This window comes from Triticum urartu, chromosome 5A (genome assembly GCF_056163025.1).
Source record: "Triticum urartu cultivar PI428250 chromosome 5A, HENAU_Tu73, whole genome shotgun sequence".
NCBI classification, from domain to species: Eukaryota; Viridiplantae; Streptophyta; class Magnoliopsida; order Poales; family Poaceae; genus Triticum; species Triticum urartu.
In genome coordinates this window covers 312,633,094-312,659,211 of record NC_141877.1, presented here as the reverse complement: position 1 = coordinate 312,659,211, position 26,118 = coordinate 312,633,094, and the positions used below count along the sequence as shown (strand labels likewise).

General features: G+C 50.0%; 3 protein-coding genes and 1 pseudogene across 4 annotated transcripts; 1 reads left to right on the top strand and 3 right to left on the bottom strand.

The window, feature by feature from the left end:
- Nucleotides 1-1,498: 1,498 nt before the first annotated feature.
- LOC147971198 (uncharacterized) lies at nucleotides 1,499-2,595 on the bottom strand. Its single transcript, XM_087522746.1, has 3 exons — nucleotides 2,530-2,595; nucleotides 2,085-2,452; nucleotides 1,499-1,620 (listed from the first exon to the last, which is right to left on the bottom strand). The coding sequence occupies exons 1-3, from the start codon at nucleotides 2,555-2,557 to the stop codon at nucleotides 1,540-1,542; spliced, it is 477 nt and encodes a 158-aa protein (XP_087378872.1). The 5' UTR covers nucleotides 2,558-2,595; the 3' UTR covers nucleotides 1,499-1,539.
- A 647-nt stretch (nucleotides 2,596-3,242) lies between these two features.
- LOC147971196 (uncharacterized) lies at nucleotides 3,243-22,119 on the bottom strand (annotated as a pseudogene). The gene is made up of 3 exons (XR_015604576.1): nucleotides 21,983-22,119; nucleotides 21,504-21,883; nucleotides 3,243-15,067 (listed from the first exon to the last, which is right to left on the bottom strand). The product of XR_015604576.1 is annotated as an uncharacterized LOC147971196 (transcript).
- Nucleotides 15,823-20,441, top strand: LOC147971197 (uncharacterized). Its single transcript, XM_087523864.1, has 5 exons — nucleotides 15,823-16,761; nucleotides 18,264-18,367; nucleotides 18,414-18,842; nucleotides 19,187-19,305; nucleotides 19,438-20,441. The coding sequence occupies exons 1-5, from the start codon at nucleotides 15,823-15,825 to the stop codon at nucleotides 20,439-20,441; spliced, it is 2,595 nt and encodes an 864-aa protein (XP_087379990.1).
- LOC125508771 (Mad3/BUB1 homology region 1) lies at nucleotides 21,980-25,393 on the bottom strand. Its single transcript, XM_048673563.2, has 7 exons — nucleotides 25,186-25,393; nucleotides 24,956-25,100; nucleotides 24,519-24,676; nucleotides 24,315-24,399; nucleotides 24,186-24,240; nucleotides 22,773-24,102; nucleotides 21,980-22,408 (listed from the first exon to the last, which is right to left on the bottom strand). The coding sequence occupies exons 1-6, from the start codon at nucleotides 25,308-25,310 to the stop codon at nucleotides 22,808-22,810; spliced, it is 1,863 nt and encodes a 620-aa protein (XP_048529520.1). The 5' UTR covers nucleotides 25,311-25,393; the 3' UTR covers nucleotides 21,980-22,408; nucleotides 22,773-22,807.
- Between the last annotated feature and the right edge of the window lie 725 nt (nucleotides 25,394-26,118).

Sequence of the window (26,118 nt, the reverse complement as noted above, 5' to 3'; positions counted from 1 at the left end):
ACTCGCCTAAGTTCTCTCACTTAGAGACTTAGCTGCAGTCCGGCACTTGCCTAAGTTTGAAAAAATCCTACCGAGTGGAGAGCAAACCTCCCACTCGGGGGCTTAGCTGCAGCCCAGTGCTCGCCTAAGTGTCGAAAAAATCCTACCGAGTGGAGAGCAAACCTCCCACTCGGGGGCTTAGCTGCAGCCCAGTGCTTGCCCAAGTGTTTAAAAATCCTACCGAGTGGAGAGTAAACCTCTCACTTGGAGGCTTAGCTACAGCCCAGTGCTCGCCTAAGTACAAGACTCGACCCAATCCGCGAGTCGACTGCTAACTCCCCCTTCGGAATTGCGCCGCAAATACAAGGTCATTCCGAGTGAAGATCAAGTTCCACTCGACGAATCAAACCATGAAGATGCCCAACGAGAAATCAATTTCGGATAAAGCCTAAAAGGTCCCAGACCTCTAAGTACTCGAGCCCTCGGCTCGGCAAAGTTTAACTGTTACAAGTCCACTCGGCATCCCGAGGCAAATTTAAGGCAGAGTTTAACGGTTACAAATCCACTCGGCATTCCAAGGTAAATTTAAAGTTTTTCACTCCTCAGGAGGAGGACTGGAAGGGGCGACGAACTCATCCAAGTCGATCCCGTCAGCGATACGGGTGGCAGCGGCGATGAAAGTCTCCATGAAGTCTTGAAAGCTGTGCTTCCTGGTATTTGCAACTTGGATGGCCGCCAGCTTTTCTTCTCGCGCCTCCTTGCAATGGACACGGACCAGAGACAGAGCGACATCAGCACCACATCTAGCAGAAGATTTCTTCCATTCCGCCACTCGACCTGGGACTTCGTTAAGTCGAGCCATCAGAGACTCGAGGTCGTTCTGAAGCGTCGTCCCAGGCCAGAGTGATGTATCGACATTGCAACTTTCAGCCGAGCCAGATAATCAACGACGCTGGTAACACGAGACTCCAGTCGGAGCACGTTCATGGCAGCCTCGTCCTTCACGAGAGAATTGGCGGGATCCAAGCTTGGCTCCACTCGACCGGTTTCCTCTTCGAAGTTCTGGCAGAATTCTGCAAACACAATTCAAGAATAAGACAGTGGCCGTACGCGGGCTCGGCAATTACAAGAGAGTCAGATTGGAATAATTACCTTCGAGCATGACGAACAGCTTCTTGGCGAGCCCATCGAGATAAGCCTCCAGATCTTTTGCCTTCCCCGCCAGCTCGCCCGCCTTGTCGTGCAGAGCCATCTTCTCCTTCTTCAGTCGACTGGCATCTCGATTAGCTGTCTCAAGAGCAGCTTTCAGTCTGGAGTTCTCATCTTCAAGAGTCCCGACCGAAGCCAACTTCTCTTCTACGAGCTTCGTTTTGCTCCAGGCCTCCTTCAGCGCCTCTGCAAGGTCTTGATCCTTCTTCTTCAGAGCTTCCTCCAGTTTATCTGCGGCGCGTTGAGTGGAACCAACATCAAGAATGGACAGGAAAGAAAAGCCACCTGTTAAGAGTGGAGAACCTCACCAGCCATACCTTTTGCCTCTTCTTGCGCCTTCTTCAAATTCTCCTAAGCGAGCTGCAAGTTAAGGTTGAGCTGGATCTGCTGATTCTCCAACTCAGTATAGCGAGCTACAAGTTCGCAAGATTTCTGCAAAAAGAAAAATCAGTCGACAGACGTCCAAGATAAGTTGCTTCCGAGTAACTCAGAGACAATGATGACGTTTCTAAGACCACAGCCGAATCAAAAACATTCGACAGTAGTCTCGGGGACTACACCCAGTGGGTGCACTCAGCATGCCCCACTGGTTTTAAAAAAAAAAGAAAGAGAGAAAAAGTCGACTGCCCGCAGTCGACCGGATACAGTTCCACTCGACCTGGCCCGACCAAACCGAGTGAAGAAATACACCTACAGCAACACAATAAAAAGACTACAGTCGACTGCCAGCAGTCCACCGTAGTCTCGGGGACTACACCCAGTGGGTGCACTTAGCGTGCCCCCACTCGTCCAAGGATTGGCAGACACACCCAGTGGGTGTACAGATACAAAAGATCTTCGGAAAAGAGACTCTTCAAACAGCATATCATAACAGACCAAGTGTTGAGTCGACTGACCTGGACGTTGCTCTGAAGAGCCGAACTCGCGTCATAGGCTGCTTGGCTGGCCTCCCGAGCCATCTTCACTTGCTCCATCATGATCCCCGCCTGGCGTATAGCCTCCTTTGCAGCAGCCGCTTGGTCCTCAGGGACGGGGTATGCGGCAAAAAGTGAAGACGGATCCGCAGTCGACGACGAGGGCCGCGCACTCGCCAAGGGAACGGCGAAGGTCACAGAGGCCCGAGCGGTGTCACCACCATCCCGAGCCACGGCCTCGGACGCCGGAGCGGATTGGGAGGTCTTGTCAGCCGACGCCCTCTTGTGCCTCCTCACTCTCAATGGACCGTTGTCGTCGTCATCCGGGAGGTCGATAACATGAGGAGGGGCTACAAAGGAAAAGTTCAATCGACCAGAGTTGCAGTAAATGATCAGTCGACTCAATACAGAACGTCAGTAATCGTACCAGGGTTGGAGGTAGCAGCATCCTCCATCTCTTGGTCGTCACCCTTGGCGGAGACCTCAGAAGTAGCAGCACTGCAAAACTCAAAAGTCAGTCGGTCGGCTCAATGAATCGACCAAGGATCTGTCCATGGTCGACGATGGAAAACAAGTTTTATTATTACCCAGAAATGGTAGGGACAGCTATCTTCATCTTGGGTAGAGCCTTGGGCGGCTTGGACAGCGTCGTGCGTGGGAGCTTGGGGACCTTCCCAGTCGGCGTAGGGGAAGAGGTCCGAGGGCGTTTCGACGACTGCCCAACAGAAGCAGTCGCCTTGCCACGTTCCCGCGCTGGGTCGTGTGTGTGCTTGGACCGCCCCTCTGGGCGAGGGGGTTCGACCTTCTCCTCCTCCTCCTCTTCGCTGGAGTCGACATTGTCGTCTCCCTCTCCTTCACCGTCGGACTCCCACTCGCCTTGGTCGTCCCCGCTCTCACCTCCGCTCGCCTCCCCTTCCTTAGTTGGCCCCTGAGCCCCGTTGGGCGTCGAGTACATCTCGGTGGTCGCCTGGAAAACAATAGACAAGACGAAAGTCAATCGACCAACTCAAAGAAGACCAATGCAGAAAACAAGATTTTAGTCGGGAGCATTTTCAGTCGGAATGCAAAGAACAAGACATACCTGGTCCACTTCATACGAGTTGTCGAGTGGAGTTACCCTCCTGGCTCCTCGGGGGTTGTCTTTGTTCCCCGTGATGCTCGACAGCCACCCCTCCAGCATCTCATCGGTGACCTCCTCCGGGTGGATCTGAGTGGTGTCATCAAGACCAGAATACAACCACATCGGGTGGTCACGGGCTTGGAGCGGTTGGATGCGCCTCTGGAGGAAGACCTCCAGTAGGTCCATCCCAGTCACACCCTCACGGACAAGCTCGACCACTCAACCGGCCAGCACTTTGACTTGGGCCCTTTCCTCCGGCGTCACTTTCAGAGAAGCGGATTTTTCAGCTCGGTCGAGGGAGAAAGGAGGAAGACCAGTCGACTGTCCTAGGGTCGCCTGGTCCTGACAGTAGAACCAGGTTGACTGCCAACCACGGACCGACTCCGGGAAAGTAATGGATGGAAAACAGCTCTTCCCCCTCGCCTGGATCGCCAAGCCCCCGCACAACTGGATCACCTGCGTCCTCTCGTCACTCGACTTGGCCTTCTTGACCGATTGAGAACGGCAAGTAAAGATGTGTTTGAAAAGTCCCCAATGGGGGCGGCAACCCAAGAAAGCCTCACACATGGAAATGAAAGCGGCAAGGTAGACAATGGAGTTGGGAGTGAAGTGGTGGAGCTGCGCTCCGAAGAAGTTCAAGAAGCTCCGGAAAAAAGGATAGGGCGGCAGAGAAAACCCTCGGTCGATGTGGGTGGCTAGGAGCACGCACTCACCGTCGCGGGGTTGAGGTTCGATCTCTCCCCCCGGGAGACGCGCAGCTTGGTGGGGAATGACTCCCCCCTCGACCATGTCGTCGAGATCCTCTTGCCGGAGCACCGACGACATCCAGTCGCCCTGGATCCAACCTTTGGGCAGAGCGGTCCTAGAGGAAGATCCGCCCCGAGCTGACCTCTTCCCTTTCCCCGCCGCCGCCGCCTTCTTCGCGCGCTCCAGAGCGGAGGTCTTGCTCTTCGTCATCGTCGCCAGCGAAGTCTCGCACGGGCCTGCTGCGCTGGGGCGGGAACGGAGGTGGCGGAAGGACTTGCGAAGGGGGAGAGGCGGAAGAAAGGAGGAGAAGAGAGCGCACTGCTTGGAAACCCCGAGCCGGCGATTTATAAGGGACCGCTTTCGAGTGGCTGACTGGTAGGCCCAGGCTATCCAGTCAAATCCCGCAGCAGACGCGCGCGCAGTACGTGGCGAAAAAGGCGACGCGGGGATCAAGGAGCTTCCGCTTTATCGCTTCCGATTACTGCGGCCGCTCCCGTCCCGCGCGCTTCCCAAAATCCGAATCCCGCAACATCCGCGGGCCACAAAAACAACTTGTCAAAACAGAAGACCCCGATCGCGCCGGCGCTCGGTATGTCACAAACAAAGAAATTCACTCGACGAAAGGCCTGGAATGGATCAAGGCGACTGAAAAAGGTTGGCAACGTCATCCGTGACGATTGACCCAAAACGAGGCGCTCATGTAGCCCGAAGAACCAGTCGGAAAGATCTCCAACTCTTTCCCCACTCTAACCTCGATCCATTCGGGGGCTAATGATGAAGACATGTACCTAGGGTAGGGACACGGACCTGACCAAAGAGTCCTACCCTAGGACACCCCTAGGAGAAATCACCTTTCAATCGACTTAAAGGTATCCCACTCGACGGACTCAAGACACTCGACCAGAAAGCTATCACTCGACCATGAAGCCAACCACTCGACCGCCAGGAGACCTACAGTCACTCCGCAGGCAAACGGTCAGCTGTTAAGTAGTTTTTATGGTCATCATAGCACTTTATTAGGGGCGTTACCAGTAACGCCCAACCTTAAATGTACCTTAAACCCTGCATTACTGAGGGCAGGAGGGGGCCGGCGAACTCTATATAAGCCACCCCCCTCCTCAGTATGAAGGGTTCGCACCCCAGTTATTCACACGCCAGTAATCCAATCGACCGCCTCCGGGCACCGAGACGTAGGGCTGTTACTTCCTCCGCGAAGGGCCTGAACTCGTACATCTTGGTGTGTTTACAACTTTCCAATAGCTGAGATCTAGTCTCTCCATACTTACCCCCCTACATCACTGTCAGAGTTAGAACCACGACACCTAGAACACACACACCAACAATGGTTAGCCGTGTGCGGCACCCCCCTTCACAGTTTACGCCTCCGGTTATATCTCCGTAGTGCTTAGGCGAAGCCCTACGCGGATCACTTCACCATCACCGTCACCACGCCGTCATGCTGACGGAACTCATCTTCTTCCTCGACACCTTTGCTGGATCAAGAGGACGAGGGACGTCATTGAGCTGAACATGTGCAGAACTCGGAGGTGACGTACGTTCGGTGCTTGATCGGTCGGATCCAGAAGAAGTTCGACTACATTAACCGCGTTCAAATGCTTCCGCTTTCGGTCTACGAGGGTACGTGGAGACACTCTCCCCCTCTCATTGCTATGCATCTCCTAGATAGATCTTGCGTGAGCGTAGAATTTTTTTTGTAATTGCATGCTACGTTTCCCAACAGGGCCTATATATACTCATTTCACACCTCCTCTCTAGGATTAGCAAAGATCATAACTAAACATAGAACTTTGCTCATGTATCTCCCCTTGTGGGAACCCCCCTAGAGGAGATCAAGGCCTCCAGAGGGAGAACACTCGGTTGGAGTACAAGGCCAATATTGGTGAAGACTCCAAAGAGCATTGTGATTCCTCGTAATTTCCCCCCTGCTTTTTGTTCAATTTGTGAGGATCGGGCCAGCCCTACGGTTTGCCATGTATCACTTAATCTCCATGGTTGTCAACGATGTCAACGCTAGGGTTATCCCGACCATGACATATATTTATTAATATTTTGTATTCTCTCCATTTCAAAATAGTATAAGTCTTTTTAGAGATTTCAATATGAATTACGTATACAAAGCAAAACGAGTGAATATATACTGTAAAATATGTCTATATACACCCATATGTAGCCCGTATTGGTATTAAAATCACTAAAAAAGTTATATTTAGAAACATAGGGAATACATAGTAGCATGTCTAGTTTCTCTTCTGGATTAAATTAACTCGATGCTGCTAATTTTTTTCAACACATCGCTTATACAAAATTACTTTCAGAGGCTCCCATGTACTATGTTTTTGTTTCTCGGTGATCCTTTTTCCAAATTGGTGGAGTAAATGTACACAACGTTCTGTATCAAGTGAATCTCATTATTTGGGCCCCATTGCAACGCAAGTGCATCCTCTTCCGCCAGTAATTGGACCCACTGCATCATCATCTTCCTGACTATGTTGGAAGGCCCACGCATGACCCCGCACGCACAAGCAAGCACCCGCACATGAGAGACCCCAGTTAACCGGACAAGATCAGCAATGTCAATGTGCCACATCTCGTATTATTTTTTCTCGAATATGTGAGTGTGCATATCATTCATTAAAGAAGAAAGGGGAAGAAGCCCCGAATCCACAAGTTCATAGTTACATGATTATTTACATTCGGGCTTCGCCCGAGACCACCCCAAACTTACAAAGGACTACTCGATATTGCCCCGCGCTACCGGCTCTACTTCAAAGCCTACCATGTCTTCTTTTAACATTCCGGCCTTTGCCCATAGTCTACCTTCATCTTGGATGCATTGAATGATTCGTGGGACGAACGGCCTCTCGCCATTAAAGACCACATTATGCCTGTGTTTCCAGATCATCCACATCACAAGAAGGCACTTGGCTTTATGAGCACGTCCACTAGTTGAGTTCCCGTCCTGCCTCAACGCCCATTGTTGTATTTGTTCGTTTTGCCTCGGTTCCAGGTCCACCCTCCTCGTTAGTCGTCCCATGCTTGACCATATCTGCCTCGCGAATACACAATCCATCACCAGGTGCTGCATGGTTTCGTCGTGTTGGTTGCATAATGGACATGAATCCTGGTGGGATAGTCCGCGTCGAGCTAGTCTATCCGAAGTCCAGCATCTGTTTCTTAGCGCCAGCCAAGAGAAAAATCGGCATCGCCTTGGCGCCTTAGTCTGCTAGGAAAACGAAGCAGTTGGGGACACCTCTCTCCCCATGAATCTCGCCGCATACGCCGAACGGGCCGAGAACTCGCCGTTCTGTTCCCACATCCACCTCACTGTGTCTTCCAACTCATCCAATAGTTGCACCTCCGCTACCCTTGGCCAAAGATTCAGGAACTCATCTATAGCCTCTGGAGATAGGTCAGTGCCAACATCATGTGCCCAACTGTTATTGTCGAGCGCCTCCGCCACCAGCTTGTTTTGACGCACTCTCTTCGGGACTCGGCTGTAGATGCGCGGGGCCAGCTCAGCCACCCGAAAGCCATCAATCCATCTATCTTCCCAAAAGAGTGTATTCCTGCCGTTGCCGATCGATGCTCGTGCACCCGCTTGTACCAAGGCTTGCGAGTCAGTTGGCACGATGATAGTGAACTCTGCCTAGGGCCTTTCCTTGTCTACCCTTTGAAGCCATGGCCATCGCGCCCGTAGTGCTTTATTCAACCAAAACAGATTCGAAAGTCCCAAGCCTCCTGCCCATTTGGGTGTACAAACTTCGCTCCACGCGACCATACAAGATCCACCATGTGCATCCTTCTTCCCACACCAAAGGAAGCCCCTGCAGATCTTGGTTAGCGCTACCAAAGTCTTCCTTGGCAGGTCTAGAGCCAGCATCGAGTGCACCGGGATGGCACAGAGTACCGATTGGATCAGCAACAGCCTGCTACTTTTTGGCAGCAAGGCTGCTTCCACATTGGCAAGCAATCAGCCACTTTGTCTACTAGATCTTGAAGTTGCGCCGCGGTGGGTTTTCTTATAGTGAGCGGCATGCCCAGATACTTGCACGGGAAGTTTGCATTGCCACATCCAAGGGAAGACGAGACCAGATCCATCTCCACCTGAGAGCATCTAATCGGTAAGGCCACACTCTTTGCCATGTTGACCGCAAGTCCAGAGGCCTGACCAAAAAGCGCAAGTATTTCTCGGCACGTCCTTATTTCCAGCTCATTTGGCTTGAAGAACACAACCACATCATCCTCGAACATGGAGACCCGTTGCTGCAAACCGTTCCGTGCCAAAGGTGCTAACATACATCTCTCCATGGCGAATGAGAACATGGCCCTTAGCGGCTCCATGCACAGTATGAATAGCATTGGTGATAGGGTATCACCCTGCCTTAGGCCTTGACATGCGAGTATTGGCTTGCCCGGAATGCCATTCACCATAATCCTTGTCGAGGAGGTTGCCAACAGCCCACAGATCCATGCAATCCACTTTTCTCCGAAACCAAAACGCCTCATAACCTCAATGACAAAAGGTCAGCTGATGGAGTCAAAAGCTTTGGAGATGTTGAGCTTGAGGAGGACCGTTGGGGATTTCAACACATGTAGACGTCGTGCCGTGCACTGAACAAGCATGAAGTTGTCATGTAGGGAGCGTCCCTTAACGAACGCGCTTTGGTGTTGTCCAATTAGCTTGGGTAGATCCGCCGCTAGCCGAATTGCTAGAACTTTGTCAAATATTTTGATGGGTCCACTTATGAGGCTAACCGGCCGGTACTCCTTTATGTCCATAGCGCCTTTCTTCTTGGGTAGCAACGTCACCAGGGCCTTGTTGATTGCAGACATGCCCCGCATATCCTCTCTATGAAACTGCTCAAGAGCCCTCATGAAATCCACCCTCACAATGTGCCAGCAAGTTGCATAGAACCTGCCCGTGAATCCATCGGGCCCCGGTGCCTTGTCCAGAGGCATGCCTTTGATTGCTTTACAAACTTCCTCGTCCGTGAACGGTGCCTCAAGCGTTGACAGATCCATAGATGGTAAGTCCAGTACATCCAGATTAATAGTGGCCTCTCTAGCCCCTGCTGTTCCCATCAAACCCTGAAAGTAGCCATCCACCGCATCTGCAATCCTCTCCTGCCCAGTGAAGGTCTCCCCATTGTGCTGCATGACCGTTATAGAGTTCTTCCTCTGTCGATGTCTCGCGTGACTTTGGAAGAAGGTAGTGTTTGCGTCCCCAACCTTAAGATGCAACAGGCGCGATCTTTGCCTCGCGATCATTCGTTCCAAGGAGCACAACCCAAGCAACTTCCTTTTTAACAATTTTCGGAGTTCGTGTTCCTTATCGGATAGCTCTCTAGATTCAGCCGCCACGTCCAATCTTGAGATGATCTCCATTGCCAAAGCAATCTGGAGGCGGGTGTTGCCAATCCAACGATCACTCCAACTCTGCAAGGCCTTCGCTGTGGTACGCAGCTTCCTGTCCAGAACTAGGAACGGATTGCCCACGGAGGGAATGGACTTCCACGCCTGCTCCACCGTATCATAAAATCCTACTGCTTTAGGCCAAAAGCACTCAAATTTGAAGCGGTGGCCCACCTCGAATTCCGCATCCAAATCCACTAGCAACGGGCAGTGGTCCGAGATTGCGTACCGAGAGTAGTAAGTAGACTCCTTGGGTATATATCTTCCCAACAGTTAGTAACGAACACGCGGTCTATTTTCTCCATCGTTGGCCGTCGACGTTCATTGCTCCACGTGTAGTGCCTTCCATTAAGGTATAACTCTTTGAGCTCTAGCCGATTAAGCATGGCCCTGAACCTAGCCCTCATGCGCCTATTGGACGTGGCCTTATTCTTGTCCTCCGGATTAACAAGCAAGTTGAAATCACCCACAATTGCCCACGGCCCTGCATGCAGGTCTCGGACATCACGAATCTCCTTAAGGAAATTCACCTTTTCCGCATCGCCCTGTGGCCCATAAACTCTAGTAAGCCACCACAAAGGCAGCCCATCCTGTTTGATGAGTGCCGTAAGGGTATTCGGCGTTAAGTGTCGATTGGTGACAGACACCACCAAGTGATCCCATGCAAGTAAAATTCCACCTCTAGTGCCCACCGCAGGAACGTAATAGAAATTCTCAAATCTATTGCCAAGGGTTTGTCGTACAATATCATCCGAAATGACCTCCATCTTAGTTTCTTGAAGACACACTATATCCACCTTGACCGCATCTACCACTTGGAAGATGGTATTTCTACATGCCGGCGAGTTAAGCCCTCTCACGTTCCACACCAGGATTTTAGGAGGTTGCGATGTCATTTTAGCATCCCACATCCACCATGCAACTAGGGACTAAAAGCCCTCCACCACCGCATCATCCTCCCCTTGAAGAGGTAAGATGGACTCCTCCCAACCAAACAACGCCAAGATCGCCTTGACATGGCAGTCCATGAGCGGCTTGTCGAACAACCTTGCGTATGCTTCTAGGGTGTCATCGCTTATCAGGTCAGCTTCGTTCGCAAGGCATAATTTCTTGATCAGGACAGCCTACTGTTTCGAAGCTCGAGATCCCCGTCCTCCCTTGGCGAGTCGCACGCTACGTCTGGGAGTTGTCACTGGTGCCCTCTTCTAGCGTGGTTTCCGCTGTCTCGGCTCTAGGCCCCTCGATGCTGGTTGTTCCAGGATGGGCATGGTGTTGCCCCTGAGCTCTGCACACACCTGTATCGCCCTATCCTGAGGAGATGGGTTCGGAATAGCAGGGGTAGGCAACAGGTCTGGTTCGTCAATATGCTCTGAAAGGCTCACCAAAAACCATCCATCTCCACGCCTGCATGGCTGCGTCCCATCCACATGCAGCTCGGGCCATGCCAGTCCCTCCTCGGAGCCATCTCCATGCATGCATGGCTGCGTCCCATCCACATGCCGCTCGGACCCCACCAGTCCCTCCTCGGAATCCAAACGGTGAGACAAATCCACCAGTAGGGAACTACCACAGTTGTCGCTGTCGAAATCCTCCTCGGTCGGGTCGCGTGTCTCCCTCTGCGGGCTTTCCTCAACATGAGAGAGGCGCAGCTCCCAATCCCCAACTCTGATCCCTGGCGAATCTCCTGTTACCACCAGGCCACCGGGCCCCCCGATCTAATGCGACCCAGACTGGCCCAGCATTGTTCGCCCAGCCACCGCCTCGGGCGGCACAAACTCCCCTTCTGGTTGGTTGATCGAAGCCACAGAGTTTTGTCGTATCAACAGCCTTGGCCCACAGCCCGCATGGCCCTCCCCTTGGAGACAAGAGGAGCCCACCCTGCTTTCCACCGACGGGGCCTCCATGCACCTCGAAACTCCCAGAGCCCGCTCCTCCACCAACGGTCGTTCCACGCTGACCTCACCCACGATCAGGGCCGCATCAGCCGAATCAGCCGCACCAGCCTTGTCGCCCGTACATTCCACCCGGTCATGTTGACTGGCCGCGCGGTTTCGAAATCCACCACCTTGCTGCGGCTGCGGCGGCGAGGGGGCCGAGCCCGCCGAGGAAGGTTTCGGCGAAGCCCTGGGTGGCGGCGCCGACGGACCCCCGTTCGCATCACCACGGCATCCACAACCATCATCATCAGCCGAAGGCAGAGAGGGGGGCGGCGGTGGAGGTGCCGCCTTGGCCAGCTCATCTACCCGCATCGCATCACCAACCTGCCTGATAGAAACCGGGTACCACAGAGCATTATCCTGATTCCCCGCGGCCATGGCCTGCTGGCCGCGTCCGCCCTGTTCCTCCACTACGAGAATTCGCTTGGCAGGGATCCTCGCCGGGTCGTCCGTCCGAAGCCAGACCCTGAACTCCGAAATATCATTACGGGACGCCGTGGAAGACGCAACCTTAATCACTAAACCAAGCCCATGAAGCAACACCTCTGCAGTCCGCCGCGTCCAGGCATTCGCCGGCACCCCACGGAGCGCCAGTTGCACTAGGAATGGCATGGTGATTCCGGTTGCCCGCGAACGGCGAGACCATGGCGAGAGCACCAAGTCGAATAGCGGCGTCCCAGCGCGGCCACGCCTGAGCATCCTGTTCCTCAGCTCAACTGATCTGCACATGACGATAAAATCCTCCGGAAAGTACCCTCTGATTGACATGTCACCGGGCAACAGCTCGAAATCATCCACCAAAACAGCTGCAGCCGAGGCCAGATCTGCAGCCTGATGCGAACCCACCACGGTCACCACCACCGCCCTGGACAGCTCCTCTTCCAGAGCACATAGGTCCGGACCGGACTCCAAGAAGACGCAGTCCACTGGCTCTTCCACCTGCGTGCGCGAGAGCACCGGCGACACCGCCGGCTCAAACGGGACCGAAAAGCCCGGACCTTGAACGCTGCCCGCTGATTCCTCCCGAACGATCTGGCTCCACGAGACGCCGAGACGGACCGCCCCGGCAGGCGGAGGCCCAGGCGGCGGAGGGGGAAGCCGCGGCGAAGGCGGCGACTGCCGTCCCGGCCGAGCGGCCACCAGGGGCGGCCCCGGCAAGGGGGGGCGCTGGCGCAGCGCCGGGGGCGCGCGGGGAGGGTCCGCCAGCGAAGGGCTCCGAGGGCGTCGGCGCGGGTTGGTGCAGAACCTGGAGATGTGGCCGTGCTCACCGCAACGCACGCACACCGGCGGATTTGTGCATTGGGCAGATATGTGTCTATCACTTCCACGGTTGTAGCAGCAGCCAATCAGCCCGGCCGGGATGCGGCCCCTCGGGGGTCGGGAGGAGGGGAGAATGTTCGGCCAGCGGCCCGGCGGCGAGCGCCTCCCCTGGGCCGGTGGCGAACGCAACTCCGGACTGGCCATCCGGCGCACAGGCCGGGACTGCCACGCCCCGGCCGCCGCAGCAGGCGCCAGCGAGGGGGACGAGATGAAGCGCCGCGCACGATGGGACCTCGCGCCGTGCCCACGATGTCCGGGACAAGGACGAGCGAGCGCAGCGCCGGCCTCGCCGGAGCCGGAGGGAAGGGAGGGCAGAGGAGTCCGACGATCCCGCTGAGAGTGACACCCGCGAGGCCATGGTGGCCGCCGGGTCCGGAGCGGAAGCCGGCGGGGTTTGGTGGGCGCCGGGGCCGGAGTGGCCGCCGGCGCTAGGCAGGAGCGCGGGGGGCGGAGCGCTCCGCGAGTTAATTTCACTGCGGCGACAGCCATCTCGTATTATTAGAAGTCAAGAGAAAACAGTTCCTGACTAATACCCCTGTATGACAAATGCATGCATGGCTCTTTTTTATTAATCACGATGAAATCAACACGTATCGTATTATTAGCAGTCAAGAGAAAACAGTCCTTGACTAATACCCCTGCATGATACATGCATGCATGGCTCCTTTTTATTAGTCAAGATAAAATCAACCAAGATCCCAGTTTTGATTAGGTCCTGTGCTGCACAGGAGTGTGCGTATGCATCCAGCCATTACCACTCACATCAGTTACTGCGGGGGTCATCGGACAATTGAAGCGTAGCACTAGTGCTGCATGTGTATGCCACGCACGGATGATGCACGCCGTGCTCGCATGTCGCGTCTCGTGGGCGTTGGGAGCTCCACGTCGCCGGGCTCGATCGTTGCCCTGTTCCCATGGACAAGAGTCGCTTTTCCGGCATTTATTTCCCACGTGCCTCCCGGCTCCCCCAGAGCTTGGTATAGCACTTTCGAATGGTATTACGTTCAGATCACTAAAGTCTAAACGCTCTCATATTAGTTTATGAAGGGAGCACATGTCATTGTATGCATCTTGCGATGGAGCCAGCGCGCGACACCCGCTCCCATTCTACCCTTGTGTATCAAAGGACCTCTCATGTCCTAGTTTCATTATCAAATCATGATTACAAATCCTTCACTAGAGTCGGTAGGAGGTTAATCTCGTCAACCATAGGGGTTTGCGGTAGGAAGTTAATCTCGTCAACCATAGGGTTTTGTGGTAGGAGGTTAATCCTTCTGTAGAAGACGCTCCTCCATTCAAACGCGTTTAGTGCACTGGCGGCTATGCATTCCCTGCAAAACCTTCTGGTTTCTGGTGCCGTGATCGCTTCTCAAATGCATTTGCATTAACTGCGTTTCGCAATAATTCTGTGGGGGAGTATAGCTTGCACCAACTGGAAAAGAGGATCGGTCCTGCGGATGTCGAGCAAATGGGAGGACGCGCCTTCGTGATTGCAGCTAGACACACGCCCCCTCACTTTCTTTGGCAGGTCCAAATGAATTTAGAGCAACGTGCGTTAAGCAACTTGATTTGCATATATGCCTCTTGGAGAGAGCACTTTGCGATGCATTAGAGGACGTGTTTATATTAAAGGATGCATGTAGCTGGGCTGGAGAGAAGAGGACTCGCGGCTGGATCGTGCCAAGAAATATTGGCGATGGGTGATTCAACGAGGACCACCACCCTGTGGGGGAACAAAGTGTTAATTGCACGAAAAAGAGCTCCATGGCCCCCATTAAATCCTACGCCGACTTGACACCAGTTATCACGTCGTGAATCAACAACGTGCACGTTTGGGTTTTCCGCTCTGCCCAAGCTAGGTCAGTAGGTTGGTTAACTAGTACTAGGTCATAGATAGATTTGGTCTAAGGAAATACAGTGCACTACCAAAACAAAAACAAAGATAATTGACAGGTTAGGAGAGGGCCCTAAGCTCACCACTGACTGTACTTTTCTTTTCTTTTAACATCAAACAACAGGGAGTTTGGTTGAACATGTCATCGTGGGAGCGCTATAATAACTGATAGCCATGGATATGTACGGGCGGTCCCTAGCTACTAGTTAGCCCCCCGCCGTCGATCATCTCGTGGATCGGCGCAGGCGCCTCCTTGTCAAGGCGTTGGGGATCCGGCGAGGGGGGCCACTGATTATCGCTCCTACTTACACTAGTTAATTATAGGAGTAGTACCTGATTAGTTTGGACCACCTGGACAGGGGAACATCACAGTCGTATCCTACTGTCGGAGAAGCAAGCAGGGCTAGGCTACCTCTACCTGTGCCTCTGTGTGGCCTGGGTCATACGGTGCCACACCGTGACATCGATGTCGCCAACCATTGCCACTGCACGTCTTCCTTGTTCTTCGCCTCGCCTGTGGGTTTTTGGACATGAGCAGACTGTTACTTTTCCCGCTCACAGTTACCCCATGATGCTCTAGGAAAACGAAAGTACACACACAATGTATCCTACTACGATATAACAGAAAACCTACGTATAACAAATTTTTTTTGGGGGAAAGATCTTCATTATATGTCATGAGCTCATGATCACGATTCACTGGGGAGCAAGGTCTAGCTGGGGATGTATGGGACTTGGGGGCTCCATTTGCTTGCAATTTGCATGCTCGATCTCCGGATAGCATATATTTATAAGCTTCATAACTTTTGCTCGATCTTCTCCTCTTCATGCACCAACCTTATACTGTTTCTTTCATACCTAACCTATCAAATCCACCCTTGAAACAATCTCTGACAAAGGGTGAATTTTATTGGCTCAAACTGAAGCAACAAGGGGATACAAACACAATGAGTGCATGCCCGGCCTGTTAGAATATATTGTATAGAGATAGGAGAGTAGTTTTAAACTTTGTAATCTTATCTCCTCTTATCTCTTCTTATGTTTTAAACCTCCTGTAACCGAACAAGATCGATCTCTCTTTCTCGATCGATTCCTCCTTTCTTGTAAGCCACGGCGTACTCTCTATATAATGCAATGCGGCCCAGACGAAGGGTTCTACGCTTCCCAATTCTTCTCACATGGTAACAGAGCCTCTTCCTCAATAGATCAAGAATAGATCGTATCTAGCTACCGCAGCGACCGAGCAGCATGTCCACCACCACCGCCACCATGACAGCCAGCACCATGGGCACGCTCACCACATCATCATCATCATCCGCTTTTGCCTCCTCTTCTTCCTCCACCTCCACCAACACCTCCCTGCTCGGATCACCACCCCAAGAGAAGCTCACGAGGGGAAACTTCCTACTCTGGAAAGCCATTGTGCTGCCCCAGATCAAGGGGGCACAGATGGAACACCACCTCAACCCGCAGAGCCCGCCACCGCCGGCCACGCTCACCATCACCAAGGACAGCAAGGACGAACATGTAGTCAACTTTGCACGATCCCTCTGGTACGCACAGCAGCAACAGCTCCAAGGATTCTTGATGGGATCCCTATCCCGCGAGATCCTCGCACAGGTCGCGACGCTCTCGACGCCGACCGAAGTATGGAGTGCGATCCATGCCATGTTTGCTGCTCAAAGCCAAGCTCAAGCAATCAACACGCGCATTGAGCTCACGAATCTTCAAAAAGGTAACATGTCTATGGCAGAATATCTTGGAAAAATCAAAAGCCTCATCGATGAAGTCGCCTGCACCGCCGCCGCGCTCTCCGATCCGGAGATCGTGTCCAAAATCCTTGCCGGCCTCGACATGGACTACAACCCTATGGTCTCCGCCCTCGCCGCTCGGGTGGAGCCGATCACCGTTCAGGAGCTGTATAGTCAGCTCTTGAGCTTCGACACCCGCCTCAGCCTTCTTCACGGCGCCAACGTCCGGCAGTCCTCCGCCAACTCTGTCTCTCGTGGCCGCGGCCGTGGGTGCGGTCACCAGGGGCAGCGCAACGGCGACCGTGGGCGCAGCAACGCCGACTACTCCAACAATGGCGGCAGCGGCGCAGCAACTACAACAACAGGGCCGAGGGTGGCGGCTTCCACAACAACAACAGCCGTCGCCCTTCTTCTTCTTCCCGAGCACGTCCTCGCTGCCAACTCTGCAAGAAGTCGGGCAATGAAGTCATGGACTGCTGGCATCGCTACGATGAGAACTTCGTTCCTGATGCTAAACATGTTGTTGCGCCTATGCGCAAACAAGGAGGAGAAGGGGTGTGGTACGTGGACTCTGGTGCCACGGATCACGTCACAAGCGAGCTAGAACAACTTGCTCTTCGTGAACAGTATCATGGCGGCGATCAAATTCACACCGCAAGCGGTGGAGGTATGGATATTCAACACATTGGTCAGGCCCTCATTAATTCCCCTACACTTAAACGTGATCTAGTCCTCAAAGATGTTCTTCATGTGCCTCAAGCGGATAAAAATCTTGCATCCATGTCTCGTTTAGCTCATGACAATAATGTCTTCTTTGAAACTCACCCTCATTACTTTTTTATCAAGGATCGGGCAACGAGGGAACTCCATCATGGTAGATGCATTGGAGGTCTCTACCCCATCACATCCGGAGCACTTAGTCGCAAGCGTCGTCAAGTTTTCTCCGTCATCAAGCCCTCTTTGGCAAGGTGGCATCAAAGATTAGGACATCCATCTTCGATCATCGTTAAACAAGTAGTCAATAAAGGCAACCTCTTGTTGTCACATAGTTCAATTAGTGAGTCTGTTTGTGAAGCTTGTCAATATGCCAAGAGTCACCAACTACCTTATCCGAAGTCGAATAGTATATCTCATGCTCCTTTAGAACTTATTTTCAGTGATGTATGGGGACATGCAAGAGATTCCTTTGGAAGAAAGAAATACTATGTTAGTTTCATTGATGATTATAGCAAATTTACATGGATTTATTTGCTTAAGTACAAATCTAAGGTTTTCTCTGTGTTTCAAGAGTTTCAAAAACTTGTTGAACGACACTTTGATCGAAAATATTTGACAGTCAAAGTGACTGGGGAGGGGAGTATGAAAAACTCAACTCCTTTTTCCGTAGCATAGGCATTGAACATCATGTTTCTTGTCCTCATGCTCATCAACAGAACGGCTCCGCTGAACGGAAACACCGTCACATTGTTGAAGTTGGTTTATCCCTTCTTGCTCATGCATCCATGCCTCTCAAATATTGGGACGAAGCCTTTATCATTGCCACATATCTCATAAATCGTCTTCCTAGCAAAGTTATTGGCAAATGTCACTCCATTAGAGCGCCTCTATCATCAAACTCCGACTACAACTTTCTTAAAATATTTGGGTGTGCTTGCTATCCTAACCTACGTCCATACAATCGTCATAAACTTGAGTTTCGTTCTACTCAGTGCGTCTTTATTGGTTATAGCAATCTTCACAAAGGTTATAAATGCCTAGAAGTTGGAACTGGACGCATATATATCTCTCGGGATGTTGTGTTTGATGAAACCCTTTTTCCTTTTGCCAAACTTCGTCCAAACGCCGGAGCCCTTCTTCGTGCTGAGATAGCACTTCTTTCAGATCACGGGGGTGAATTACATAAGGCTGACAGTGTGCAAAATTCCACTCAAAACGGTGGTTCTGATGATATATGTGCAGGAACAGGCTGTGATTTTACGTGTGCAGGAAAGGACAGACTTGGCACAGAACACGAGGCTGATCTCCCTGACAGCAGCGACGCGCGATCCCGTGCCGATCCGCGCGTTAGGACTGCGCCTGCTGAGCGCCCCGAGCCGGATTGGCATGCAGCCATCCGGTGGCTTCCAGCCCTCCCGCGGCAGATGTGGCCGACCGGCTGCGTCTGGTGGACCCAGCCAGCCCACACGCCTGCCCCCGCACGGGAGGAACCGTGTCTCCACATGGCGCGCCGAACGACGAGAGCCCGCGCCTCGACCCAGCCGACGAGAGCGACACGCCTGTGGGGCCGGGATCCTCCTTGGATCACGCGCTGGATGCGCCAGGATCTGCTGCAGCTTCTCCACGGGCATCCTCCTCGGATCAGGAGCCGGGATTTTCTGCGCCTGCTTCTACATCACCATCAGCCACAGGATCTCCGGCGCCAGTTTCTGAACCGGGATTTTCTGTGCCCACGCACACATCACTAACACTTCCGCGCCGGCACACCAGATCACAGTCAGGTATTATCAAGGAAAAAGAATACACTGATGGTACGGTCAGGTATGACAAAGTTAAGCGTGCTTTCCTCAGTCATATTGGAGAACCAACTTGTTTGAGTGATGCTCTTGCACATAAAGATTGGAAAGAAGCTATGGATCATGAATATGATGCACTCATGAAAAATAAAACATGGCATTTAGTACCACCAAGGCAGGATCATAATGTCATAGATTGTAAATGGGTATATAAGATAAAGAGAAAATCTGATGGAAGCATAGACAGGTACAAGGCTAGACAAGTTGCCAAAGGTTTCAAACAGAGGTTTGGTATTCATTATGAAGATACTTTTAGTCCTGTTATTAAGTCAGCTACCATTCGACTTGTACTGTCTATGCTGTTTCCAGAGGTTGGAGTCTACGCCAGCTAGATGTTCAGAACGCGTTTCTTCATGGTGTTCTTGAGGAAGAAGTGTTCATGCAGCAACCACCAGGATATGAGGATCAAAGTGCACCACACTATGTCTGTAAGTTGGATAAGGCTCTATATGGTTTGAAACAGGCCCCAAGAGCTTGGTATTCCAGGTTAAACATGCAATTACAACAACTTGGGTTTACACCATCTAAAGCAGATACCTCATTGTTCTTTTATCATAAAGATAAGGTCACTATATTTGTGCTCGTTTATGTTGATGATATAATTGTTGCTAGTTCAAGTGCACATGCTACCATTTGTTTGCTTAAGGATCTGAAGTTGGAATTTGCCCTCAAAGACTTAGGTGATCTTCATTATTTTCTTGGTATAAAAGTTAAACAGATAAAGGATGGAATACTTCTTACACAAGAAAAATACACCACTGATATACTCAAGAGAGTAGGATTGGAACATTGCAAACCCGTGAGTACACCAATTTCAACTTCAAAAAAACTTACAATTGACAGTGGAGAAGCACTTGGATCAGATGATGCAACAAAATACAGAAGTGTTGTTGGTGCTTTACAGTATTTATCTCTTACACGTCCTGGTATTTCTTACTCTGTCAATAAAGTTTGTCAATATTTGCATGCACCTAGAACAACACACTGGACTGCACTAAAAAGGATTTTGAGGTATCTCAAATACTCCAAAGGCCTTGGACTTCAGATTACCAAGTCAATGTCTTTGCTTGTTACTGCTTATTCTGATGCAGACTGGGCAGGGTGTGCTGATGACAGAAGGTCCACATGTGGTTTTGCTGTATTTCTGGGAACAAATCTTGTGTCATGGGGTGCAAGGAAACAGGCCACTGTTTCTAAGTCCAGTACAGAAGCTGAGTATAAAGCTTTGGCTAATGCTACAGCTGAGGTAATGTGGATACAAACTCTGTTATATGAACTTGGGATCAAGGCTCCACAAGCTGCGAGGTTATGGTGTGATAATATTGGTGCAACCTATCTCTCAGCTAATCATGTTTTCCATGCACGAACCAAACATATTGAAGTTGATTTTCACTTCGTCAGAGAAAGAGTAGCTCGCAACCTACTTGATATTCGGTTTATACCAACTGGTGATCAACTTGCTGATGGCTTCACAAAACCTCTTACCACAGAAAGATTGAATGACTTCAAGAACAATCTTAACCTTGGTAGAGATCACTCGGTTCAGATTGAGGGGGAATGTTAGAATATATTGTATAGAGATAGGAGACTAGTTTTAAACTTTGTAATCTTATCTACTCTTATCTCTTCTTCTGTTAAACCTCCTGTAACCGAACAGGATCGATCTCTCTTTCTCGATCGATTCCTCCTTTCTTGTAAGCCACGGCGTACTCTCTATATAATGCAATGCGGCCCAGACGAAGGGTTCTACGCTTCCCAATTCTTCTCACACGGCCTCGGCATAGTTACGATGCACACAGCCAAAACACCAATAAACACGTAGGCAAAAGACCAAAGCTATGCCTAAGCGATGAAAAAGGAAAAGAAACAAAATGATCTAAACAGCGATCGACAAACTACAACAATCACCATCCACACCAATCATATCTTGACACCATAAGGACAATGAGAAAGATTCTTCAGCAGCCTTCAGAAAGGGAACGGCACCAATAATACTACAGATCGATTCACACTTACTAGGCTAGAAATATTTTGCTGAATCTAGGTTCGTCTGGACCAAAGAATCTCACAGTATACGTATCTTTTCATGCAACTGATATACTGTACGTCCGTACCAATCAGTTCCTCCTCCCATCCTTTAATTTTTTTAAACATCGTGTTTCTTATTGTGAAAAATGTAGTTCGACAACGCCAAGCATTGGTTTACATGCAGCCTAGTGTTCATAAACCAAAAATCTGGACCACCATATTCGTTTGTGCGTACGTTCCTGAAACTTAATTCTAACTATCTGTAAGCTACCATGATTTTTCTCTAGCATAAAAAGTGAAAATCTTAATCAAAACATTCACGGTATTTTTTTTTCACTGGACCCTGTTGAATTCCTGTAAAATTCATGCAAATTTGGGAACCCTGCATGTGTATGTACAGTGGAGATTTATAGCCAGGACATGTACGCTTTCGTGACCCAGGAAGCCATGCATGGACTGGACTAGTAGTAGTATTCATACTGCCTACCTATCGTTCCTTTCCCTTTTTTCTTTGTATCTCTAGAGATTAAGCTCTGTTGTTGATGGATGCATCTTTGTGACAACTGAATCTAAATACACTGCATATGTAAGTGCGTACCTGAACCCAGATGGAGGTGTGGTGGCCTACTGACTCAGCATAGAAGCGACAAGACCGCAGCACCTGCAGCAATCACCATGGATTCACTCACGAAAGAGTGGTCATCTGGCAACACCGGGCAGCCATGAATCTGAGCCAATCCAAAACGTGAACAAACCAGTTAGGGTTCATCATATGCCGTCAGCTTCTTCTTGGTGCACCTGTTTAGGCCTGTAGAGGCGTCACTCTTATTTGGATAGGGATTAACAATGCTAGTGCACTAGCAATTAATCTATGTTTCATTACCTATCTAAATATGCCAAATATTTTTTTCTTACTGTAGGCTTTGATCCTTGATGCTAGTGCACTAGTTGTTTCACGTCAGTCTCCCCAATTGAAACCTGCAATATGTTGTCAACAAACAGCACAAAAATGGAAAGTAAAACCTTAATGGCCATAAATAAGTGTACTCGCAAAAACAAATGTAAGAGTGTAGGTACCGTTTGGAACTGTATTTTTTATTCTGTAAAATTCCTTCAGTACAAGCAGCAAAAACACAAGCAAAGCGGGGACAGAGTTTGATAATGGACTGGCAGTGACTTCCAAGTTCCAACAAAGAGAAAGTCATTGTAATGGGCAGCATCACCAATGCTAGCCAAGGATCTAATGAACAAAATACAGTGGGGAGAACAAAATGTTCTGTGACCTCAAATCCTGAGGGAACAATTTAACTTATACCAGCATTCATATGGTACAAAACTCATGGGCCTGGTGCTAAACAAAGATCTGGAAGCTCATTTTGTGGAAAATATCCTGGAAAATTATGATATCAGCGAGAACACCACAGGCATGGTATCATTCCCGGTTTCTGCACCCTGCATCACCAGAGGGGTGATCTTGTAACATTTTCTGTGCATCTTCTGCACCTGCGTCAAGAAGCATTTTTCAGGTAAGAGAGCAAAAACATCACGATATCAAGGCGATATGAATAACCAAGCTAGTCACCATTTCGCTCGTCCCAATTTTATCAAGGAAAACGAATCAAGAAACACATTCAAACATAAGAACGATAAACGCGAATGATCAGTTTTTGAAATATTCACCAGTCGCCAACTATGCACCAAAGAGTTCAACTGAATCCCAAGCTATTATATCAGCAAATGATAGTACATATATTCCATATCGATTGCATTTTTTCCTTTTTAGACGAAATATGCAGCACATTTCACATCTTGAATGCAGAATACAAAGACTCAAGAAAAGAGTGACGAGGTGCAGGACAAACAGTACCTTTTGAATAATTAAATTCCCTCTAAGCAAGTGCCTTAGAAGTCAAGTGACATTCCAAACATATCATTTATCTCCGACATGACGTCACGGGTAGTGATAGTGGGCTCAAATAGACCACTCTCAGATCCAAATGTACAGGAATTGCTTGATTTGTCTTTAGCAGCAGGGTCCTTGCTAATGTCATCATCAGCTAATATGGAGAAACCAGAAACAGGAGCTGCTTTTCTCTCTGATACTGCATTCGTTTTCCTGTTTGGTTTTTTACCATCCTGGAAGTTCAGTGGTTTTCCAAACATGTTGTTTATATCAGACATAGCCTCCTTCAAATTGATAGTTGGATCAACTAACCCATGGTGGCATGCATTTTCCACTTTAGGCTCATCAACAACAGCAGATCCCACAAACCTACGAATGATTGTGTCTTCTCGAAGTCCAAAATTTAAAGGATTCTCACCTTCGCCATGTCTTGTTTCTTTATCAGCTTGTTCTGCATGGAGCATAGTAAGCTTATTATGAGGATGCATACTTCTGGAATTTATCCTAACACCATCATCATTGTTCGCACATTGTTCATCTTCATCATCCGCCAATATTGCAAACCCTCCCACAAATGGCTTTTGGAAGTCACCCGTGCCCTGCTGCCTTGCTGAATCATGTAATGGTCGAGGACACCTAGTGTTCTTGTGACACATGACATTTTGATCATTGCCCTTAGGCTCATTTTCATCAACAAAGATTTCAAAGCCATTTGTTTGCTGATTGTTTTCCTTATTACTTTTCCTGTTTTGGCCCACATTTTGGTTGGTAGCATTAGGACAATCTTCATCAACAAATATTTCAAATGCACTTGTTTGTTGACTGAACTTTGGATGGACTGACTTTGTGTTCTTGCCATGGAGAATGTTTGAATCACTACTGTTAAGTTGTTCTTCATCAACAAAGATATGAAGTGCACTTGCCTGCTGATTAAACTTTGGTTGATCACGCTTCGAGCGTTTCTTGAGCATTGTCTCGGGTTCCACTGGCTCTAGAAACATGCTATTGATGTCATCCATAGCCTCCTTCAAGTTTATAGTTGGTTCAACGAGGCCATGATGACAAGCATCTTCAGTTTCTGACTTTCCAACCAATGCAGAGCCAACAAATCGTACAACTACAGTGTCATCACCATTACAACGAGACAAATTCTTGTTATCTCCTGAGGTGCCTCTGGATGGTACACCATCTTTAGCATGACCTAATGGAGGATGACGGCACAATGAAGAATTTGAACTACTTCCCAATTTTTGCACTGGATTGGACTTAAGTTCTGTATAATTTCTGCTTTGACCTGCAGCATATTCCCAATGACATGTAAGTTCCACTAGAAACTGATTTAGATAGCCTGAGTAAAGTTTTTTTTTCTAAACATACCATCAACTTGGTTTGCACATCTAGGAAGTGGTTTAACTCGGCTAGGCATTCCTTCCTGCAGATGAAATGCATATAGTAAGAAAAGAGTACATACACACAATATTTGCCAAGGTGAAGTGAGAGCCATACTTTATCTTTCCTCTTCTGGTATAACTCCATGCGATAGATAAACTGATCATGTGCTTTGTGTAACTCCTCGATAGGCTCTGCAAGGCTATTGAACACTTGCATTAAGTACCCAGGTTTACACAATCAGACTTATATTCAGACAATAATAACAAACTGTAGAAGCAAACGACAGTATCCTCTACAGCGTGGCGGGTAAGAGATTACTTCTGGATTCCCACGCGGTACATCTGCTCCGCGTCCTGAAACCTCCTACGCTTCTCATAATATATCGCGTAAGCCATATAAAACGCAGCTCTCTTGAGGCCTATTCTGTTCCTCTCCAACTTCTTCAGCAATGGCTTTGCGTCCTTCACATAGTCCATCTACACCATCAACACCATGCAATCACAATATAACCTCGCAACAATCCAGGAGAACATTCCTATCTCAAAGAGAACCCGAGCGAAAGGGAGCTCAATAACTGTGGTGTTTCAACGAAAACATTCAGTAGGAGGCAACTCCTAGCATGGCAAATTAGCAAACAGATAGTCTGCCGTTAAATATACCAATCAATCTCAACATCTCTCAGTAAATCCCCAACGAAATGAAACCCTTGCGTAGTCAGCCGGTACTATGGTTTGGTATAGCAGCAAGTGGCTCACCATCTGGATCCAGACGCGGAGGTACCGCGGGTCGTCGCGGTACCGGGGCTCGTCCTGGAACTCTTCGGCGCACTTCTGGAGGAACCTCGGCAGCTTCTCCCGCAACGTCGCCGGCGGCAGCGCCCCCTCCAGCCTCCGGATCCCCCTGTAAGACGGAATCAGTTCGACCAGAGAGGAGGAAGGGAGGGGCGCAGTGCGGGTAGGCGTGGTGATTGGGAGCAGGGCCGTACCGGAGCCATGGGCGGAGGGGGTCGGAACCGGAGTAACAGCGGATGTCGCCAACCACCGATGAGAGGAGCTCCTTCTCCTTCTCCTTGTCGATGTGGCCGTGCTGGTGGTCGGCGTCGGCGGCCATGGGTGTATTGGTAGGGTCGCTGGCCCGCCGCCGGGACGAGAAGCAACCGAGCAAGCGGCGGCTTGGGATTTGAAATCAGGGCTGCAATTTTGCTAATTTCAGACGCATATACTGACATGTGGGCCCACCTGTCGTATATATTATATGGCCCGCCTGTCAGCCTTGGTTGCCCAATGGTCTGGTCCGAGATTTCCCTTTTTTTTTCTAAAGCATCTACAAATCGAGAAAAATGGATATTTGACACTTTCAATACGCGGCTTCTCAAAATTGCTATTTTCAAGATTGACTTCGCAAATTTGCCACTCTGCTCGTTGGCTCCTTAATCACCATGCCACTTCCCTCTTGTTGATTTTCTTTTTTCCTTTTCCATTTGTAAGCACGGGAAAAAACCATACTACCCCTGATGCTATATACACGTAATGTCCACATACTAATTGATACTTGAAGCAGATGAGAGCGTACTAGCCGCTGAGAATACCGTGTGTGATCCATCACTGATTTCCTCGTTGCAGAGTGCCACAGATCACCTAGACGTCGCGTGCCGCCGATCTTCTGGACGTCGCGTGCCGCCGATCTTCTGGACGTCCCATGCTGCCGATCGCCTAAATCCAGAGTGCCGCCGATCTCGTCAACGCCACGTGCCGCTGATCTCGCCGACGGCACGTGCATGGATTCTGGACCGTATCATGTCGAGCCTTATCCTTGCTTTGTTCAAAAATCTGTAGCAATTGATCTCTTGTTGCACGGTTCGTTAGCAAAGTTGTGCATCATGTGACGTATGGAATCTGTGGCCACGTGCCCATCTCCG